A 23,921-nucleotide genomic window follows, 5' to 3' on the forward strand; every position below is an offset into this window, starting at 1 on the left:
ACATTTTTACTACCTGCAGGAAAAACCCTGCTCTTATCTACACTAAACGTCAACTGCCACCTGTTTGCCCAGATGTGAATGATCAAAATCTTTTCGAATTTCATATCCTTTTTCTTTCATGTTTGCTCATCTCCTAAATTGGTATGATCTTCAAACACGACTAGTTTAGTCGCTTTCATTTACTTTTGAATATCAGAAAGGTTAGCAATGTTTACAGTTCACAAATTGATCGCCGGCATCAGAATCAAAATTTGTAGGGATGTAAGAAGTCACAGAACAGTTCAGTGAAGGTTTGAAAAGTTTACACTTGGGGACACAGGGGCATCTCGCAGAAGGGAGGGGTGTGAAACACACTCCAAAATGTTCTTAGCCTTCTTTAGAACCCTCTGTTTATAGAGGACATTTAAGTTGATTTTTTAGGGTATCTTAGGAAGCATTTTAAAACATTTTTGAAAAGTGTTAGTTTTGTCTATCTTAAAGAAGCTAACTCTGAAGAAAATGCATATGTGGGCCTTTTTTATAAATGGCGTACAACATTTGGAACAAATGCTGTGATGTGTCTGTTGACAAAAAAAACAATGGGCCATTAGCTTTATAGGTCAATTTACATAATAAAAACACCTCTCATGCTATTTCACACCATGCAGCTTTTTGCCAACTGCTGGTGATGTTTTGAGCAGGGGCAGGGAAATGAGTGCAGTTTCCTCAAACTGCTGGGTGATTCCTCAACTGCAGTACATTTTCTAACATGTGAAAACTTCAAAACAGTATTTTTAAAGAAGTCTTCTATTTTGTGATTACATTATTTTAAATATATAGAAAAGCACTAAGTGCAGGTTAAAGGGAAAACCTGTTTGTGCCATTTGCTACTATCATAAAAAACAATATGTCTTGTCAAGTCTGTCACAGATATACAGTACTGAACTACACACTTAAAATCTGTTAAATATGGAATCGGAAAAAAACAAATTTGGGACTATCCTTTTTTCACGTAAGTCACATTAAAAAATAATCAATTTGAGGAAATTACATTATATTCCTCTTTCGTGTGTAATACAAACCAAACAAAATAGATGTATTTAAAATACTGTTTATTTTCTATACGTATACAGTATATTTATAAGTAACACATCTGACATCAGAGTAACAGTTGAGAACAGTAATTACTTTAAATGAATTAAAATGAATAACAGTGTGGCTCTGGAGAAAGCTGAGAGAACAAGAATGATTGGGAAACAATCCAGGTCCCTCCCAGCCTTGGTGGTTTATAAGTACTTATCTTGTTCGTATGTCATAGGTAACTTATGACTGAACAAAAAAAATGCAGTTTATTGTTTTTAATTTGAAGCTTGCAAGCGTTCACTGGAAATGTAGTTAAAAAGAGTGAGTAAAGACTTTCCAAAAATAACCCCAGCCAGCTGATCGCATTACAGAATTTGATGCAGGAAATGTTTATGAATAAGGTGGAATAATGTTTTGTACATTATTTTTTATTTTCAGCTTCCATTACCATAATATGAAATATATTTATAATCATCAATTAATATTGCTAAAAACATTTGGAGAATGTTATTATATTTTGTTCTGTTTTGTTTTTATTTTCAGCTACTAAACCCTCAAGTTTCCTAATTCCATATCAAGTGGATTTAAAGACGTATACTTCCAGTACATGAATGTTACAGTACTGCTCTGTGAAGTACCACACATAGTGGTCTAATACAAGAGCTTTCAATCTAATGAATCCAGGCTCCATTCATGGCGCTTAATCCCCCTTTTCAGAAAAAAAAGAACTGTACAGCCAAGTTACATTTTAAGACAGTAGCCAGGCTGTGTATTTTCTATGATATATATATATAATCACATATGATATAAAATGTTACATTTTCAAGGAATATAATTGTTAGACTATGAAAAACAGATTAAAAGCAGCTACCATTTCAGTAGCATCTAGTGCAATACAAGTGACACCTATCCATCCACTTTGAGCAGTGAAGGGCTGAATTCGGCACGCTGAACAGAACTATTGTATACTGCGGTCTGCTTTTTCCTGGCTTGAATTTTTCACATGCAGTTCAGATGGCCACTCATACTGCTAATATTGCTCAGAGACTTCACAGCAACCACAAAAAATATATATTGTACCACTAATATTTAAAAAGTAAATACATACATGGATATATTAAAGTAACACTGTTTTTTCATCAAAGGGATTCAATTACTGTAATATATGCTTGTTAGCACATGCACTTTACTTTCACAAATACTAGGCCATTAAATTAAAAGACCTTGAGGTGAAGCGAACATTTTGTCATACGCTCTGAAACATAAAAAGTACAGCACTTTTTTGAGAGACTATAGAAGGTTAAGTGCATCCAAGCATGAAGAAGAGACACGGAAAATGTCTGATGTCTGCCCTCGCACAGAGTAAGAAACATTCTTCCAATGGCCTGGATTGATACTCAACTAGAACACCTTGTATGAATTTCGCCATTCAGCCAAAGGAAACTTATATCGAGACAGCATGATTCCTTGATAAGGGTCAATGAGAACAACATAAACATAGATGCTATATTAATGTATGTGGAAGCCTAAGGCCTGGATATGATAGGTAGTTACACTACTTTAATGCACCCTTGTGGGGCAATTGTGTTAACCTATAGCACTGGCTGCAAACTGCAAAACAGAACCAAAATCAAGAACCAAATTGAAGTTATCACAGACCAGATCCTCCCACGAGATAGTCAAACGTGTTTGTACCTTGTCACACATACAGTAGTAAATACTTCCAGAAACAACTCGTAGCTACAACTTCAGAATCTAAACCACTCAGCATGCCACACTGGCAAAGCTGATTTTCACATTTTGTTTAGGTTTGTCTTCATTTGAAAAATCAGTGCCTGTTGTTGGTAAGTCAATGAGACAGGCAAAATATATTTGACATCAAATATCTTGTTTTGTAATTGCTATTCATTTTTCCTGCAAATTCTGATTCATACTAACATTATTTTAAATTTCGGATTCCCAAACTCACACATTTCAAGTTAAAATGTCAATACATTATTATTATTATTATTATTATTATTAAAATATTTTTAAACAATGAAATCATGGGAATTTCAGAGACATTTGATTAATAACAACATTTTTGGACAACAAATGTTGTTGTTAATGCAATATAGTTGCCTTACATTTTATTTGTTGTTTACGCACATAAATGAAGAACACTACTGTTTCTGCACTTTACACACAGTTCAGAATCACTCTAAAATACATTACATTAAAATGTATGTTTAACACTACTGAATGGTGTGCTTTTTTCTTCAGCAAAATATGGTTCAGTTTAAAAATTAAAGTAAGAATGTTGCACTAGCAGATCACCTAACACTTTCAGGATATTAACACGTTTTGTAAAACCACAGTTTTTGTGCAGTGAGAATCTAAATATATATATATAATTGGCTACTGAAAAACAAACAGTGTATGTTGAAGGATTTTAAAGAAAGGGGGGAACCTTTAATTTATAGAGGAAAACAATGAAGTAAATTCTTTGAAAGATACAGCTGTTTATTTGTCAGATTAATGTGCTTAGGCCTTAACTTTCAAAAAAGAACATCAGGTTGCCAAGCCTGTAAATTTCTGTCACTGCATTTGCTAATTATAAGAGTATTATTTTAGTGTGCCAGCATAGCTCTATCCAAAGCTTTTGAGCTGCGTTTTAAGCCAAACATGCTATTTAGGCTGAATATCTAATTGCATGAAAAAGCAGATTGTGTTTGGCTCCTATTTTGCAATATGAACTCCTTACGTCAACATGCTGGTTGTGTATTTGCTCATGTGATAAAAAGCTTGTCCTGATTATTTTGGCTTGTAGCACGGAGCAATTTTTAATGCAGGTAATGTGATACACTAATACATTAATGCTCTATTTACCCTGCAGCAAGGTAAAAGGAAAAGTGATCCTTTATTATTTTCACCGTTATTTTTTTGTTCTCGAATGACTTGCCTGCACGAAAAATTCTTAAATTGGAAGACAGCCAGAAAGGGCTGATGCTTAAGCAACCAAGACTGAGCAGTGCCCGCGTGTGTTTCAATCTCGGCTGGCCACAGTAAATGTTATTGGAATTTTTGTGCTGTAAAATTGCTGCTTTCATGCCCACTGCATCTGACAATAGCAATCCTTAGTCAAGTATGAGGGTGGGAGGCTGACGTGCCTACAAGTCGGATATGTGCATCCTGTTAAAATGGGGTTAGTACTTGACTGACTTCTTAATAGGGTAATTGACAATGAGATCCATGTCAGCACTGCAGTCAGACACAGGGAGAAGCCAACTTTACACAGAAGCCCCTTTACCATATCTAACGGACTAAAAAAGACACTTCCCTTAAAGCATAATTTATCTACCTTATCTACCTGGAAAGGCAAATACATCATTATACAAAGTTCTAATTATATTGTACAATTTAACAGATTAATGGACTCATTCATTAGTCACTTCCAGTTCAGGCCTAATTCTGGTCTTGAACACCTGTCCATCTTACTCTATGCCCTTAGGCACAACTTAACTTGCCCTTCATTCTGAAATTCTCTTCGCATTTATAGGCAATTAAGAATGATTGATTAGAACTGAGAATGAGTGATTTCCTGATAATAGATGAAAGGAAGAAATGGATTATTTGTACTTATGATTTTTTTCTGATTTACAGCAATTTTAACGGTACATCAGAGGAGGCCTTTTAAATTTCAGCCTTTCCAGATATATATATATTTATATTTTATTTTGCTGATGAAGAGATAACTGATAAGAGCTGATAAACTTATGGACTCCTTTCATCTTCCAAATAAGGCCCATATAAATGTAAAGGACATTCAAAGAATAATACGTCTCGCGTCGTAATTTGTCATGTCTAAAAACATACCCCCTGTGAAGAATCTTATATGAAACTGCTGGCTTTTGTCTGTAACATTTCTAATTTATGTAGACATTTAACAAAAAGCTGCTGGCAAATTAACCAAAGAACAATACAGAGAGCTGAGCTGACAGGGCTAAAAGACTGTGTTTAAATAATACATTCACCAAATAGCTTTCTGTGCATAAACAGAGAACCCCTGTATTTTGAAGTTCCACATTTTAATATTTATAAAGGTGCCAGGTTAATAGTAACAGTAACTATATGATTTCACACAAATTCAAGGAATCACTTGAAGAAATTGCTGAGTGAAAGCGAGTACATCTTGGTTTAAATTACAGCAGCGACGGATGCAGTAAATCAGACTTGAAAATCACTTTGGAATTTTTTGTTTATAGGAGTGAAAGCAATTTGAAAAAAAAAAAACAGCATTTGAGTTAATTTCCAGGCAGCAAATCGGACACTGACTAATGCCAAGGAGACTAAGGCAGCACTGAAGAAAGTAAAATAAAATACAATTCCTTTTCAGATTTCATTCAAGCTGAATTCACACTTCTGCAGCTCTATGGCCAGACTCATTAAGTTTTCACTTCTGCAATGCACATGAAAGGATCATGTACCGTAATAATTATTCCTATTTAATTCTTCAAGAGGTAGAGCAGTCTGTGGATATACAGTATATTGCAAAATATAGTAATTTACTCTGCATTTCAATAGAACACTTTATAAATCCCTTGGCTTTGTGCAACACCATGGGAAACGTCAAATGTTACAGCACTACAATATGAAGTAGTATATCAACAGTACTAGCATAATTTAAGAAATAGGGGTCCCAAATGGCAAACCTGCTTCAGTACAATACTACTCAAAAACAGGTTACATACTGTACTTAACCAGGGTACATTATGTGTGTGTAGCCGATACTCAAGCATTCATACGGACTTATATAGACTCTATGTACATATAAAAGTTTGTATTAGTTAAAAAATCTGCCAGCAGATGACTGGGCTTCATGGCTTCATGCTTGAAACCATAGTGATTGCATTGTGTAGTGCTCCTGCTCATTTCTGAATGAAATCTTTCAGAACTGTTGGGCATTACATTTACAGCCGATCAGTTTCAGGACATCAGAGCAGGCTTGCTTACAGCTTAGCAGGAAGTAAGTTGTATCTGTCATCCTGATAAGCAATGAGATATGTGTATTATGACAAAAATGGACAGCATTAAAGATACTCTCATTTCTCTGAGTGCGGCCGATAGAAACTCAGACAGATGTAAATCTAATGATCAGGTTAAATAATAGGTAGTTTCACATCAAAGAAAGTCTCAGACAGGCTAAAAGGCATTATTAAAAGCTTTCCAAATACTGTATTAACATTTCCAATTCATAAGAGCACGTAAAGATATTCTGAAAGGATTTTGATGTTGAATTAATAGTTCTCATCTCTTAACAGTGTGCGATAATCAGCCTTTCTTAAAATTTTATATACTTTTGCACTCTAAAGCTATTGCAGGTAATTAGGAGAACAGGGTTATGGCTTTTATGAATGTTTACATGAGGTCTGACATGGACGGAGGGGTGACCGCCGCATATTTCCAATGAAAAAATGTCTAGTGCAAACATCAGCACTGAGTAATAGTAATTGCTTGAGAACACTTCTATATTAGTACTGATTAAATAAGCATATAAAGTAATCAGAATGAAACAAAAATGTAATTAGTTTCCACTGTTGAAAAGATTTTTAAGGAACGTCTTGTCTTTTATTTTTAAATCTTTAGGGCTTTCATCACTCTAAATCTCCCTTCCCTCTATGAAACTTTTACTGGGTACAGCGCAGGTTTCATAGGAACTCTGTCACTTAGCAGGGATAAGCATCTGCATTCCATCCAGATGACACTGATTTAGGCAGACTGCAAATCTCTACCACCTTGCACAAGGAGAGCAATTGCTCATTTGGGTTCCACTGCTATATATATGTATTCATCACCGCTGAAATTAAAGAGTTGCCAAATGCACTTTTATGGGTCAAGTTACCAGAAGAGAGGCTGTAGCCTTTGAAGAATTTTAAGCTTGTACTTTTATTAGTTTGCATTTGGTTTCTGCATAGGTTCTCTTATTTTATGTTAGATGTTATCCTTTTTGTTGGTGGCTTTAAAGCTCAGTAGCAGAAGTTTAAAGGCAACTGGGCTGTAGTCAACAGATTTCACATTTCAACTCAAAACAAATCCACAAAGCTGTTGTCATGAAAGCTGCGATCGTTTTTTTTTTTTTGGTTCCAGGTGCACCGATATTTTATGTTACAAACATGACATAGATAAATCTGCTATGCTGATTTGTCATTAACAGAGATGATCCACAGCCAGTAGCATGTGTGTGACCTTCTCCAGACGCAACACCAGCTGCACACCTGCAGCATATGCTTTGCACCAGGTTGCAGATGATCCCATTCCGCTCATAGAGCAGGGACAAGCCAGTGTCCATTTGTTGGTCTCTGATCCCTAGATGCAACATGTCACCAAAGCTCATTCTCATGTGGCAATTCAGCAGCTGTTGCACGAGCAGCACGAGGACGTGTGCTGTCCTGCTGGAATGTCATGTGTGGATGAGCAGAGCAGCAGGTGAAGTCCCAGGGCGTGTTGAATGCAGGGCCATGCTTTCAGCTTCTCATCCTTCTCTAAATCTTCTCCTGGCCAGACCATCACACTGGTACCTCCCCATGCTGTACTTCTGCAGTACACTCACTGACACTCTTCAACACAAGACCTTGATTTGTCATTACAGTGGACTTGACTCTACAGCTGGTGCTGGTGAGTAAACCTGAGGTGTTGCTGTCTTGACAACCAGACCACATTACATTTCCTGTCTTTTCCCATCTTGATTTTCACGAGGCTTGACATGCAACAGGCTAAATCACCCCATCATCTATGCCCAATCAACTGTCTCGCTAATGAGGTGATTTAGATCTTATGTCACAGCCAAAATCACTTGAGTGTGTCAAGGACTGATTAAATAATCAAATCAAAATGATGCCAATAACATTTAAGCCAACATCCAATATCTACATACTTATCCTAAAAAAACAAAATGGATAAACAGAATGATGGTTTTCTTTTTATGCTCTGTATTTTTTATGACTGTATAATGTCATAGATTCCCAGAATACTAAGGATACTGTTAAATTATTATTTACTGCATGACATTATATTTTATAAATTCCCATTTGTAATTTCCACGATGACACTGACTTCGTTTAACTTTAGGAATGAGTCAAATATGCAGACACAGTACAACTTGATCAATGTGATCTTATTAGACTTTAAGTGGCGTAATGATTTTAATGATGTGAACCGAGGAGGATGTAATCCATTCTTACCATTACTTGGAATACAGACAGGAACTGAGCCAGCCTGTATTACTGGTAAATACAAACTGGCAGTGTATTCTTCATCCGTGTCAGAATCATGAACTGGTTGGGTGGTGTCATTACTTAGCAACGGCCTCTGGTTGTCATGGAGATTGGGTGATGGAGGTTGGGAATGTGAATGCTCAATGACTGATGGACTGGATAAGGAGGATGGCATGGGAGAACCTAAAGGAAAAAAAATAAAATAAAACAAAGTTCAAAATAAAGGAAACAAAAGAAAATTTAAGCCACTCTCACACACAAAATCAACTATAAAAGGCAACCCTTTAACTTTTCTTAGAATTTCACATCACTGCTAATTTTTGGCATCCATGATTTAAAATACTAAGGCTGTACAGTTGTTGTTTTTTTATTTCTGAGTTCATGTTTTTTAAACCTGTTCCGTTTTTTTTTTAGTTAACGAAAGTAAAATAAAGGCATAACCAATCACTTATTAGACGGTTTCCCTACCACTTATGATTTAAAAACAATTCCTGAAACAGTACTCCGAAAAAATCAATTAAGCAACCTGGGACGTGACACTAAAAACATCACATTGATTTATTATCTCAGCTTATTTCCACAATTTAAATCAAGCATAATGTCACCTGCCAAACGGGAGTTTTCAAGTGAGATTCTAACAACTACCCGTTTACTATTTATGGATACACTTCCAAGAGATCTTCTGAGGGGGAGGGGGAGACACCCTTTTCAGGGACTTTAAAAACGTGTACTTGCAGGGGATGTTACGGAAAGACAGAAGTGTTCCTACTTGGCCCTACACATGGCTAATTTAAATACCAGCTCCTAACATCCATTCATTTTCGCCGCTGTCGCGGAGGAAAGGTGTGAGCAGAGAAAATCGCAGCTCTACTTAATGGAGACTGCCCCTGAGCAGGAGCGACTTGGGTCTCTTGTTTGAAAATAAAACACGCGTGGAAGCTACACAAATCGCTTAAAGGTTTCTGCCCCCCTTCCCCCACCAAAAAAAAAAAAACAATTCAGACGAATTACGTGACAAAGCTTCTCTCCGGCAGGCTGAACTAAATGAGGAGGAGAAACAAAAAAAGCTTTGTGCTCCCAGCCAGGTATGAAACAGCTACCGCAGCACACAAATAGCAACTTGTAATTGGAAATCTGAGAGATTCAATTACGGCTTTATTCCAAAATTATTCGAGATGACAAATCGCCATCAATCACGTTACGTCAATCGTGAGAAAATCGGAGTCTTCTACTACATTATTTTGGATGCATTACAAAAAATAATAAAAAGGTTTAAAAGAAAAGGAAGACATCCCAACAAATAAAAAAAAAAAGATCCCTGTTAAGTACAGTATATTTTTTTGTATTTGGACTCCTTAAAACCCTGCTTCACCAATATTTAAAACATTTTATGAACACTGAGGTTATTTTGCGTTATAGACAGCAAATGTTCTTCTATGTGAAGCACAAATGTGATTGTACAACACACTCTAGCTGAAACAAAGTTCATTAGTTTATCTAATAAATTGATTTATTCGTTTTCACTGCAGGTTTGGTTAACTAGTCAAGCACTGGATATAAATTAGGGTGGATATGGGCTAATGCTTGGTAAACTTTTTAATACTGTAACAAAGATAGTGGAGTATCTGACTGCTTTTTTTCTAAAGTTGGAGGAGTTCATTTACTACGTTGAACTGCAGTAGTTATTCTATTTATTAGTGATGATACACTTTGATTCGATGTTCAAGCACTAAAATATAACCAAAATCAAATTAAAAATAATATTTTATTACATGTAGTTAGGTCTGCTTATGCAGGAACTCTTACAACTTCAGTTATTAAGTGTTTGATTTGTGATTAAAAATACCAAAGAAGAATATCCCAGGACCACAAAGATAACATAACAGGGCCTTTCACATTAGACAACTAACAAACTTTCTCAATCTAAATACAGTATACAGATGTGTTTTTTACCACTGTGTTTTCTATGAAGAACGTCAGACTTGCCATTTCACCCTTTCAGAGGTTTCCATGGTTTTGATAAAAGACAAGACTTCAGGAAATACATTCTTAATCTTTCAGCTACTGCACTTAAACCAAGCCACAGCTCTTTCAGAATCACTTTTATTACAGCACAGACTGTTTTGTGCCTTTTACCTATATATGTCTGTTCTAGTAAACAAATTATAATCTTTGGTTACATCACACACACACCCATTTTGCATCACCTGGCCCAGCTCTGCTTAGTTAAAATCAACTCGGAAAAATCTCCACAACTGTGCCTTAGCTCAGCTTATTTGTACCAGTGACTGCTGTCCCAAGATACAACAATTAACTTACATAATTCATTATTGTTGGTAAGGATAAAACTGCCTCAAGAAAAAAAAGGCAGCTCTATTTTAATTAATTCAAGTTTTATTATTTACAGAGGAGTGAGCTTTCACTGTATTGATGAGAAGAAAATGAAACAGAGCAAGGCTTAAAGAATACAGTTAATCTCCATTACTTGCAAACAATGTGGGAAAATAATGATATTTAACTGTTTCAGGACCATAGTCCTCCAAAACAGATCATTTATACACAGAAAACATTAAGCACCATGGATATTTTGATAGTGTTTTGGGCTTATCATAGACCTCCCTAAGCAGATTAAGGTCTCAAGCAGGATGCTCTGTAAACACTGAGCCACCAGAGATGAAAACATTCCAGCTAGTTTGTAATGCAATGCCTAAAGAGAAGATACATAAATCAAGCTGCCAAGGTTACTAATTATTATTAGCAGTTAATGTAGCTAATACTTTTATCCAAATTGCCTTACATCTGCAGGTGTTTATACAGCTAAATATCTTACTGGTGCAATAAGGGTGATGTAGTCTGCACTAGGGTGCAAAACTACCTGTCTCGCCTGGGATTTCAACCGGCAACCTTCCAGTGAGTGCACAATCTTAAAGTAAATCTAAAAGTATGTATGGATGTACTTCAGCTGATGGAAATATCTGTACAACCATCTTTGTCAATAAATACACAGTCTAACAAATCCACTTACGGTTTTAGCCAACTAGCACTTCTGAGTTTTGATTTAAAAAAAAATAAAATAAAGGTAGTGACCCTGTCCTTAATGACTTGCTGAGAGCTATCGATTGTTCTGGGACTAGGTGAAATTTGTAGATCCAAAAGAAAAACACAATACAATTTTAAATATGGTTCTTGGCATTTGCTGTCAGAAGACGTAAAATAAAATCTTAAGCCTGCCGTGAAGATTTCAGTGCGATTTACTGAAAGCTAACTGTCCATTATGATTCTCAGCAGTGTATTTATTTTGACTCTATGTGTTCCAAGATGACGGTTCTTTCCCTACATAGGTTCACAGGTACCGAACGGCTTTAAATGGCTTCCCCACTGCTACATTACCCTGTATTGCATACTTGAGCACTGTAGGACCGTTTTAAGAGTGGAACCCGAGGGCACTGGTTGATACAAGAGTGGAGAAGCATTTAATAATTGTTCTGAGCTGGCAAAGGTTTTCTGGAGGGGCATGCAGAGGCAGATGACTAGAATGGGGAACGCTGGCATTAGGGGAGCATGTGCAGTATAATCGTCTGGCATTCCCAGGTTTTTTCTTCTCCAAGGCTGCGGTCTCTGTTCCCGAGTGTGTGCACGCTGTGGGGCCACTCGCATCCCGCCGGCTAACGAAGACAGTTGAGGGTGGATGAGAAATAAAGGAAAGGGATCAAAAGATATTGACCCGCTTGGCGGCTGAAATATGTTCAGGCAGTTACAGTTTTAAAGAGCGGGGTATGTGTTGGGCTCCAGCTGTTCGACCAAATGGATTATGAGATTCAATTAAAACAGCTGCCATGCTCTTCAGCTGGTGAAATGCAATCACAACAACACGGAAAATGAATTATTTACTTCACAGTGGACTCCTGCGCAATAAGTTTTACAATGAACCATAAACTGCGTTTAAAGCTAATCCCTGCTTGCTGAGTTCCAGACAGCCAAAAGCAGCCTCGCAGCCCTCACAGACACACGAGCAAACCCACCCAAGAAGAAAACACTTCCCTTTTGCTATAACTGCACTCTACTGCAAAGCTGTGGTAATGGCACACAGTTGTAACCCAGCTCTTCTTTCAGCTCATCCTGTTTTTTTTTTTATCCTAACTGCACAATCATTTTGTCTGGTAGACCCCCTGCTCACTCCCCAACCTGTTTGAACTGGCCTTGGTATTTATCTCTCTGCTGGATACTACAGGCTTGTACAGTCATCCCGTGGTGACAGTTATCACTTAATTAAAACTCTCCATGCAAATGTAACTGGAGCATGTAGCTCTATGAATTGATAGAAAAAAAAGAAATACACAAAAAGGCAGAGTGGTGAAGATGCCCAAGCAACCACAGAACAACACACCAGGCAGGACAATGGACAGTTATGAATGTTATATTTCAATATGAATGGATACAAAACAAACCCATATGAAAGCAGCTCTCTACAACTGATGAGCTCATTAGAATTGGCTAATGAAAGCTTTATCGTCAACTGAAAAGCGAACTAGACCCAATAGGTCTTACAGTGGAGTGGATACTGGGTACATTACAAATCTTGAACGCTTCTTATCCTAATGGCCTGTGAAGTTGTCAAAATCTGTCCCCTCTGTCTGTTTGAAGGCCTATCTTGCATTTTTCAACTTATAAACTTGTTCCAGTTACCGTTCAAAGCCACACCACATCATCCTTGTGAATTTTACTTGCTCAAGAGCTGAAACAGTTTGTATGCTCCTGGAAAAAAAAAAAAAAAGATTGTTTTTGCAGATTTTTCTCCTGCGTTACAGCATGAAGAAAAGGTCAGCTGTCCTATAAAGTTGACAACCTTTTGACATTTCTCTCATGTCTGATCACTTTAATGTCTATTACTTCCCACACAGGTGGTTTAATTTAGGTCTACAGCCAAACTGACCGGAATGGACATTGACACTGGAGAGTTATCGAAGCAGGGTGGCACGGCGGGCTGGTAGGAAACAGATGGGCTTGTATGCTCTCCCCATGTTTGCGTGGGTTGCATCCTGGTTGTCTGGTTTCCTCCCACAATCCAAAGACATACAGGTAGGCCAACTGTCTTCTGGGAACACTGGCCCTGTGCATGCCCCCTGATGGACTGGCGGGTAGGATACTGTACCTCCTAGCTTGTGCTTGCTGCTAGCTGGGATAGGAATAAAGTGTTTAGGAAACAGGTGGATGGATGGATTTATCCAAGCAAATATCGCTTGGCACTGCATGCTTCAATACATAACACATACAAAACACTCCTCGCTTGCAGAGTATGGAATATTGTCCATGATGTGAAAAGGGTTTTGTGCTACACTGAGTTAAAAGAAATCCAGGGATATTTACTACACTGTAACAATACACGTTACCGGTGAAGGAAGAAAAGATATGGAAATGATTTTGTGCTGCTGAAAGCATTTTACTCAATTGTAAACAAGAACTGTTTATATGCAAACCAATAACAACAACTGTTTCAGTGCTAACATAAGCAGTTCTGCTTTTCCTTGTCTGTAAATAGCTCCATCACCTCTGTTTGTTCAATCCAACCAGGATTTTATGACAGGTCATAAAAAAAAATCTCAGCTGGAAACTGTCACCTAACCACTGTTGCCCCTCCAAAAATAAATAAGTTACAGGGAAATCAATGCCGAGATTTCTGTTAGCAAGAAATATTAAATAAGAGATAAGTAACTGACTGGATGTGATGTATCTTATGTTTTAACAACGATAAAATAATTCGGAATAGTATGAGGCAGCATGCAACCCCCTAATGTTCAGGCTTTGTACTGAAAAATAAAGCAATAAAAACAGTAAAAAAGATTAATTAGAAAAAAGGAAGACTGTGCCACATTTTTACAATATTATAAAATGACCACTTTCCCATTATCTGAAACATTCACCAGCTATTAAATCCACCATATTAACTTGAGACACTGGGTCAAGCATTACTGAAATTCTGAAATAGGTGCTTGTGCCTTCTATCTCTGCAGTCGAAGTGTGAGGCATTCTGTGGGATGTCAGAGCCATGCAAATACAGTATTAAAATACGTTTAATGCACCTTTGGTATTCAGACTTTTCAAAACAGTCACTGCACCAAGCAGAATCACACATCTACAGAGCCGTGCAGTAACAGAACTGCATAAACGAAACAGAAACCCACAAGAGGAAAAATATATTAGGAAGAAGTCCAAACAAGAATACATTTTGTTATGGAAATTTGAGAGTGGAAGCGCAAAGCACAAGCCAAGACACAACATAACAAGAGTACAATTTCATTCTAAACTATTTAATTAATTTTACTTAAAGCATGCGGAAGTTTTCCAAAATGCAAATTGTATAATGTTGAGTTTCTAATGGCAATGTGAAGAAAGCCTATAAAAAAAAACAGGGAACTGCGGGGGAAAAGGTGAACGTTTTAATTTTGTTTCTGTCCGCAATTAAAAACTATTTCCATTCTGCTCCTTAATGTCCCAGAGCATCCAAAAGAAAGTTTCCACATCACCTTTGTCATTCTTTACTCAGCATTCATCAGTGCACACATTTTGCCCTAAAGCAGGCCAGAGCTCTCACACACATAAAACACATCTCCTTCTGAAAGCAGCCCAATCCCCCCTTTCATGAAAACCCGCTGCAGACCATTACAGATGTAAAGTCATTTCTCTCTGCTGGGATGCACATAAAGCTTAGGCAGTGCTACAGCTGGGGTGAGGTAAAGGAAACAAACAGCCACCTCTTGAAGCAGCCATGCAAAGATCACTCTTGAAAATGAATAAGGCTTCATCTGAAAGCTAATATTTAAAGCCAGTCGCCAGCGGGACTCTGGGACTCCAGCTGTACAGTCACCTGGCTGTGACTGTGGCGCAGCGCGTACCTAGCGTAACTTCAGATATCCTACCTGTCTGCATCTCCCACCATAAACTTGCGTCTCAGAATGCCAAAGCTGGGACGCCACGTCCCCGCCAGGCGAAAGCACTGTCATAGCTCATTAGTAAAAGATTCCTGCTCAGCTCTTTCCTCGACGAGCAAAAAAAAAGAGCAGCCGCCCGAAAAAAAAAAAAATGCTGAGCGCACAGCAGTTTCTCTTGAGATCTGGGTGCAAAAGCTGGCGGGCCTAAGCCTCACTGGCACTGAGGGACCGGCAGGGATAGAGAGGCAGATGAATGAGGCCCAGACAGGGAGAACAGGGAGTTCTGGCTGAGATCCCCAGGGAAGGCCAGTGCTTCTGATAGAAGTCCCATCTCTCTGCACTGGGGAGCCCAGCAGGCCTAATGCTGCTTCTCACTGTCCGCTGCTTGTAAACTCTGCTGGATCAGTGAAGGAGACCTTCTTCCCTCTTGCCTGCATTACATTCAGAGGATGACAGGGTTCTAGCTAAGGCCTTTGATAGTTACAGACTGCACCCTCTTGGGTTCTTTCAAGCAGGTATGAAAAATTAATACATTTTAGTGTCTTGACATATAGAGCCAACAAAAGGAAAGGAAATCCCAGAGGTACACATTTAAAGGTCTATACAATACTTTGCAAAAGTATTCAGACCCTTGGACAGTATCCAAATTTTGTTGCTTTGAAAGCTTGCAATCACAATCACTTTGGAAAAAAAAGCCATTAACAACCAATACCAAACTAAATAGATAATTAATGTGAAATAAAAATGAACGACTGCATAAGTATTCAAACCGTTTGCTGAGGCAAGCCTAAATACTGGTGCACATTATCGCTGTACCTTTCAAAGAGTCACACAGTTGGCTGAGTGGCTTTTGTCTGTGTGCAATAACAGTGGTACACATGATTTCGGAATAAATACTCCTATCTCTGTAAAATCTCTCAGGTAGTCAGGTAGTTAATTTCAAGCAAAGATTCAACCATAAAGAACAAGAAGCTTTCAAAATAACTCAGTGATAAAGCTGTAAAAGGGCACAGATCAGGAGAAGGGTGTAAGAACTTTTGAAAGCAGCCTAATATCTCTTTGAGCATGGTGAAGTCGAACATTAAGAAGTGGAAGACACTCGGAAACTGTCCAGATCAGGCTGTCCTTCCAAACTGAGCTGGCAGGCAAGGTGGAAACTGGTTACAGATGCTACCATGAGGCCAACTACAACTTGGAAAGAGTTACACAGGTTAGAGGCTGAAGTAGGAGAAAATGTCCACTGTTCAACAATATTCCCGTCATCCATCCAAACCCCTTTTGTGGGAACTGAAACCCATCTCAAGACCCACATTGGTTTTGCAACAATGCATTTAAGTGATACTGAAAACCACTGGAAGGGTCTTAATACTTTTGCAAAGCACTGCCTATGTGATCAATCTGTGGGATGTATTTACCACATTTCTAAGCACCATACTTCATAATACCTGAGAAAAGGATTCTGCTTTACAGCTTGTGAAATCTAACTTGTAAAATTAATTTTATTGTATTCTCATATTGACAATGTTTTCTTCTTTGCCATCAAATAATTCTACTTTAGGCTTTGGAAACTAAAGCATCAACTGGCATGTTAAAAAGTACAGCAGAATCTGTTACTTCTAACTTCATACTCTTTTCCCCCATTCACTACCTCTAGAAATATAAGCTCCTTGCCGCACATAACGGATCCATAGTATTTTTACCACCTAAGTACTTTTTAGAGAACTATTGAAAGGACCACAGCTCCTATTGCTCTTGTTTTACTGAAGTCTTTCATTTGCTGTTACCCCTGCAGGCAATACCAGGACTGCAGTTTTACACTGTCCATTGGGAAGACCAATATACTGTAGATACCGGGGAAGCAACAACACATTAAAGATTAACACAAGGTATACAGGTAGAGCCACACTGATAAACAAGCCGTGATATTTACGGACAACATTTTACAGAGTGATTTGTCAATGCTGATAAAATCAGATTTTTAAAATACAGGATTTGGAAACAACTACCAAAAAAATGTCAGAGTTAGAATTGCTCACTGTAATCTTAATACCAACAAAACAAAAATTGTATTCTCCATCAAGAGAATGGTCATGTATAGAAGTGTATACCTGTCTTCTTAAATGAAAGCTTACAAATTACGTTTCTAGAGAAACAACAAAGGGCTTCTGTCCCGCTGCCCTCAAAATGCCAAACCTGTAAGCTTGTTACTGTACATCAACCTCTCAAATAGGGTGGAAATGAATGGATACTTTCTCTGCTTAACGTTATAGTGAATTGAGTTTCTCTGGATAGTCTGGCAGGTGTCCCCTAGACTTCTGCCAGGGGCTGGCCTACATCTGCCCATTTTAAAGTGTAATGGGTTCCAATTAAGAAGGCAGAAAAAAGCCAATTGTAAGCCAATAACCGTGTTGACTTTAGGGAAAGGGGTAAACCGAGAGGTAATGATACTGACGATCATGACAATAATGATAATAAAACACTGAAAGACAAATGAAGACATGCCTTCAGGATTCCATTCTTGTTTGCACAGCACCTACTGTAGGTACACAGAGGATTTAAAAACAAATCAAATGCTATTGGTTCCAATCCTCATTTGTCGCAGGTGTAATGTTGCTCTGTAGATTTATTTTGAAAGTCATTATATTTATATCCCAACACGTGTCCGAGTTAAAAAAAAACACAGGTCATCAAATGGGCTAACGCTGTTGCTATTCAGTGCTCCAATCGGGTTCCAGGTTTTTCGGTGGAAAAAAGCTCTGATCATGATACGTAAACTTAAAATTGTAAGGACTCCTTTGTTGCACAAAGGATTGTGCAGCAAGATTGGTACAGGCAATAATATGGCTCCCTTCAAGAAATGGCAGGATGGGATCTTTGAATCAATAAGCTACAGAAAAAAACAAGCCTGAATGACTCCTCTATGTGAGGAAACATTCTTACGTTTTTACGCTTTCTTTATAAGCAAGAGAACCGTCATGGCGTCTGGGAAACTCCCATCAAGAAATGATGGAAAGACAAAAATGGAAGCGGACATGCGAGGCCATTTTCAAATTCTTCCTCGATGTCGACTGCACAGAATTTCAGGTCCTGCGCGCATTCAGTGCCTCCCTTTTGGGTTATGTGGGACTCTAAAAGTTGGCGATTCTCCTCATGCGTCATGGAGGCACTGGGACAGAAAAACTTCACATTCTAATGGCTCCTTCATTTGTTCTACTTCTTATCAGGGATACAGTATCTCTGCCGATCATTGCTGAAGCAGAACGGCTCATTCCCCACAATTACTGGCAGCTCTGCTCGCAGTCGGGCAGCTTTCAATCAAGCTGATAGCAACCAGGCGATCTCCATTACTCAAGCGGGGCACGGCTGCATCTTCCATTGTGCTTGCATGAATTAAAAAAACATCTGTTTTTTGGAATATTTATTCCGTTTCTTCATCAGGGTTTTTAGGAACTTTTAACCCCATCCAAGAACCAAAAGCGGAGCTCTTGGTATTTTTAGGAAATCACAAGACATGAAATCATAACATTGCTTGTCATTTATAATTAAAATTTTTACATTTCCTATTTACATTGAATAAATATGACATGTATCGTCTATTTCACGTTTCTGTACAAGACCAACACTGTGCTTTCCTACCTTTTCCACTCTCACGAAGACAGATAACCAAAACAACACAATTTTTTGTCTTCAGACCATCTCTTTCCTTATTAATTCCGAAGCCACGTCGCCTTCATCCCCTTACCACTGTCCATCATTATTTCAAAGATTCATATTCTCTGCACTCCTACAGTGCCTGTGTTCATTTATGTCTGCATCAATATTTAACAATTAAACAATTAATGTAAAAGATTAAACCTTTTGGTAATGGGTTTTACTGAATACTGCATGGTGCGATTTTACTGCGGACTGTTTTTTTGGGGGGTAGCAGAGGAGTGACAAAGAGCAGTAGTGTGGCTACAGCTTTTTAACGTTTGTGGTTCACAGATGCACAAGTGCTTTCGTTTGCTTCTGAGATAGTTTCCATCCTCAGTTCTGTGTCCCTTTCCAACATCTCAAGCTCACACAACAGCGTCAAATTCCAAAGAATAAGAAGCAGCAGAAATGACTTCCCATCGCCAGCAGTAACAATGCTGCACAAGTGCTGAGTGCAATTTAACAGGCAGATTAAAAGTCCTTCACATTAATTTGTCTTTGTTTGTTTATTTTAATTCATTGCCCTTAATTAGCACGTGTACTATTATAAGCAGTTCATTCTCCCCAGCCTCTTCCTGTTTAGCAAATGGTAACAGCAGGAGGCAACAAAAAAAACAACTCCTGCTTCATGCATGCATGTTTTCATTTACTCAGCTGCAAGCTTAGAACTGCTTCAGAGGACGAGACCTTCCTACAGTAGAAACGACGGAGAAAAAAAAGTCTCCATTAGCAAAGATTTCACTGGACAAAAGAAAGGATTAGGCACTGTGCAGTAAACGTGAACACTTGAAGACATCATGTAAAATGGTATTAATCAATAAAAAAACAACAGCAGACAAGCACCAACAATTATGAAAACAGGCCAAAAGCTTCCGCCAGCCAAAATCACAACATATTCCACAGCCCCCGCACAGTGTTTTTAGAAAAAAGGAAAATAACAACACAGCACCATTACAGGACAGTTCCACCCACGGATACTTTGTTCATCACCGGCAACCTGCTGGCATAATTAACTGGGGGGAATCCAGCCACATTATTCAAGGTAAAGTATGTGGCACTCCAGCCTTTACAATGCACTTACTGTAACTGCGTGGACTTTCGGCAAACTAGGTCACAGCAGCATGTAATATAACCAGGTCCGTGCAAGAGCACAGAGGGGCAGGCCCCCTTGGGCAGGGGCAGTGCCCTCTCCTGCCCTCACCTGCACACCTGCCGCTTTCTGCTCCAGCTTAGCTCGCAGTTACACAATTGAACCCATTCTCGACTTCATAAAAGGTTTAATTTGAGCCCCTGGGGGGGCGGGGGGGGGGGGGGTTGAGCTCCTAAATATCTTGAAGGCCCCCTGTTAACTACTGCACTATTTGCAGAGTGAGTGAAATCAAATCTCGAAACCCGCGTGTACAAAAAAAAAAATTATTGCAGAAATTCCAATCAAGCAACCCCGTCAGTTCAATTAAGGCCTCGGATAGATAATTACGTTCGGTTGGAATGAAGACAGCAGCAGGCATCTGGGTCCAGAAGACCAGGGCCTGATGCCTCTCAGCTAGGCCCAAGCCCAGACATCACACATTGCACTTCCATTCCAGTTCTGTGAGCCGACCTGAGATCACAAACTGAGCTCTTTCAGGATTTCAAGCTGTTCCCTTTTTAGAATTCTGCATTTCTGACTTCAGAAGGCTTTTACACTGACCAACTATTCTGTGGAACAGAAAAGGCAGGACAGGGTTAAGGTAATTAATAAACTCGCATGAAACCCAATGGGCTCAGGAGCTGGGCAAAGAGAGAGATGGAATTTACTGGATAATGTAACCTCAATGAGAAAAACGATAGGAAATTAGCTCCACAGATATCAAGTTCCTTCAACAGCTCGGGCACTGATGCTGTTCAGCTACAGAAACGAACCCAGCTTCCCTCCAGTGCAATTGTTTTCTCAGGGGGCACCAAAGTCTTGTATCCCAGCTGGCAGAGCAGTTGAACAGCAATCAGAAAACCAGATTGAATTTGTTCACATGCGTCGATAAATATTGAATTGGGATATCTAGTTTTAAACAACAACCAAATTCCTGCTGAGGCAATGCAGTTGGCGATTCAAACAATAAAATGTAGGTTGATATCATTTGTGACACTGTGAGCCCACAAGTGACGGAACAAACAAACGACCACCAGGCAAACATTTAACAATCACATTGTGTAGCATCTGTACACATTTCCTTATTTACTGAACTGAGGCAAATTTAAAAATGTAGACACACATACTGTACACAGATAAATGTATATAACGGAATATCCAGGAACTACCCATTAAGTTATGACTATACCTATAGTAAGTTATAACTATACACCTCAACATTTTTATTCATTATCAACACCAGTTGAACAAATGACTATCAGTAATATTTTTAAATCATAAGAATGGAACAGCGAAAGTGTCTCTTTCCTTAAACAGTATTCCTTATAATATATACAGTATGTACAGTATATACTGTAGTAGCAATACATAGCAACAGAACAGTATGTTTGCACTTTTCTCAAAACTACAGAATGTACAGTATCTGATGTACCAAAATGTTGTCAATCTATTTTTACGGTCTCTTCTGCATTTTGTGCAAGTTTGAATGATACTGTACACTGTCTTCTCTAGTCATTGTCCTTACCCACATGCACCTCACCAGAATTCCAGAATGGTTTCCAACAAATGTGAATGCATGTAGCATACCAAGGTTTTACAACAGCGATTGTTAATCAATGTTACACAGAATAAGCACACACAGTAATGCACAGCCACCACCTGACTGTCAGACAGAAAATATTTCATTATATGTTACACGTGCCATTTCACCTCATTTTATTGCATTTAGTGGTGTACAGTCACACCTCAGCCTCAGAGATTACGGCCAGTGCAGATTCTTAGAAATGTTTAACAAATGTGTGGTGAAAAAAACTGTCCTATTTGCATGCTAAATTATTCTGAAAAGATCATAGCTATGAGATAAAGATGTTTGGAACAGAAATCAATTCCAGTATTTGATGACTTCAGGAGGAAAATGAATGACCCCCTTACCCTTAACGGATTAGTGTCACTTATAGGCTACAGAACATCCCATAATGCTGACAATACCTCTGCCAAGGGTGTCGCTTTTCACATAAGTGCCTTAAAACCCCCTTTTATAGGGGAAATAATATTGTAAAAGGACTTCATACGTTATATTTTGAGAGGATTTTGACAATCCTATTTCATGAGCCACAAAGCTGCACTTTATTTTTTTTAAGTGTGTTTTGGCTGTGCCAGTACCACACAGTTGCATTAAAAAAAATATTCTACAATGAATAATGATTAATACACTATTGTTACATGACAATTATTCACACAATAAGAAAACAAATATGCCTGTGAATTTAACACCGCCACCACAATCATATTTTTCATAACAGATGTCACATATTTACAAAGGAAAAAAAAGTCAGTGGCACTACTGCCACTCAGCACTCTGCATGAAAATAAACATTAATTTACAAATTAGAAGTGCATCTAACATTTAATAAAGGCTGTTTCTTTGTATTCAATGGAAAGAAAGCCATGTCAACAAATTACCTTTATTATTATATTATTTTACTTTTTAACTTTTCTGTAATGTTTTAATAATTTGTGGAAAGCAAAAACTATTCCATCATAATAACAAACAGCCCCAAAGGCTACCAGCTTTACCGAGATGTATTGTAAGCAATGACCTCAACTTTGAGCTAACTACAGTACAGTAATTATAACGTTATTCTTAAAACAAGGTATGTGTTCACATGTAGGCAACATCTGACTGAACATACCAAGCTAAATAAGATCTTTCCCCAGTAAAAGGTAAGGCATTATACAGCCGAATATAAGAAAAGGTCTTTGTAATAATCCTGCACCCATGGTTACAGTTTAATTAAGCTTGCTGGCACAAATTCTGATCCATGTGTCAGCCCATCCCAGCAGAGACTGGCCTGCAATCAATCTAAGAGTTATTGTACCACATGAAGAGGCCAATCAAAAAGTAACTAAGGGATGTGAAAAGAAAAGAGGAGAAGTAGGTTGCTGCTGTGATTTGGGAATACATTAATCATAGATCATCTGGCTTTTGAGGATAAACATGCTGGAGGGCATGAACAGGTAAAAAGAAATGAAACAAAAGGAAGGATCATCGCATGATACAAACCTGTGGTTTGTGAGAAACTCCTGGATGAAAATACCATAATTAAGATGTATTAACTACAGGAGTGAGTATAGGTCATCTACTTTATACACTATAGTGCAATTCAATCAGAGGTAGTTCCTCTTCTGTATGTTTTGGCTTCCATTGATAAATGTTGATTCCTTTTTAATTACAGTAGCAGCAGAAGAAACTGCCTGGCCACGTTCCTGTTTCAAGTACATTTTTTTCAGTGTTCAATCTTTATTCCATAAAATAAAGGTACTGGACTTAGGAGGCATGACAATCACTGCCATGGGACCCCAGCTGCCAAAATCCAACCCTTCAGCTCCATTGTAAACTTTGCAGTCCAGCTTTCTATCTGAATTTCAACTCACGCTCCAGCACTGAGGGCAGCCATTAAAGAGAAATACTTATGCTGCTTGGAAAACAAGGCTTTTTTTTGCCATCATGCATTTTACACTCCTTTATACATTCCCAGGCTGTAATTTATTTGTGTATCTATAGCAACTAAGCAAAGACGAGTATTTCACCAATACAACGGCGTCGTTCTTGCTCCAAGCAGGATGATCGCACTTCATCACTGCATGGATGAAATTTCATTGCATTGTGTTGAACTTATTTTCTCTACCAGCGATACAAGCCCACTGTTTCATTTACCCCATCAATAACGAGTACCAAGGACTCCGTACAGATCCATCACAGGAGAACTACCACGCGGATCCAAGGCATTGACAGAAGAGCAGCGCTGTCCAAGTCTTTAGGATTTACAACAGGCAGAGTCAATCTGTGGATAT

At 38.3% G+C, this 23,921-nt stretch overlaps 1 protein-coding gene across 17 annotated transcripts in view; it reads right to left on the reverse strand.

Annotated features, from left to right (window-relative positions):
* The window catches only part of LOC148677538 (teneurin-3), a 287,789-nt gene that overhangs the window by 114,682 nt on the left and 149,186 nt on the right, over positions 1-23,921 (reverse strand). For 12 of the 17 annotated variants that reach the window (XM_088642666.1, XM_088642919.1, XM_088643165.1 and 9 more), the window contains one exon: positions 8,283-8,498. The exons of the other annotated variants lie outside the window; for them this stretch is intronic. In XM_088642666.1, the coding sequence (XP_088498792.1) occupies positions 8,283-8,498 (216 nt within the window). The remainder of the gene's footprint in view (positions 1-8,282; positions 8,499-23,921) is intronic. 17 annotated transcript variants of the gene reach the window in all.

This window comes from Lepisosteus platostomus, chromosome 1 (assembly GCF_059453375.1).
Source record: "Lepisosteus platostomus isolate fLepPlt1 chromosome 1, fLepPlt1.hap1, whole genome shotgun sequence".
In the NCBI taxonomy this organism is placed as follows: domain Eukaryota; kingdom Metazoa; phylum Chordata; class Actinopteri; order Semionotiformes; family Lepisosteidae; genus Lepisosteus; species Lepisosteus platostomus.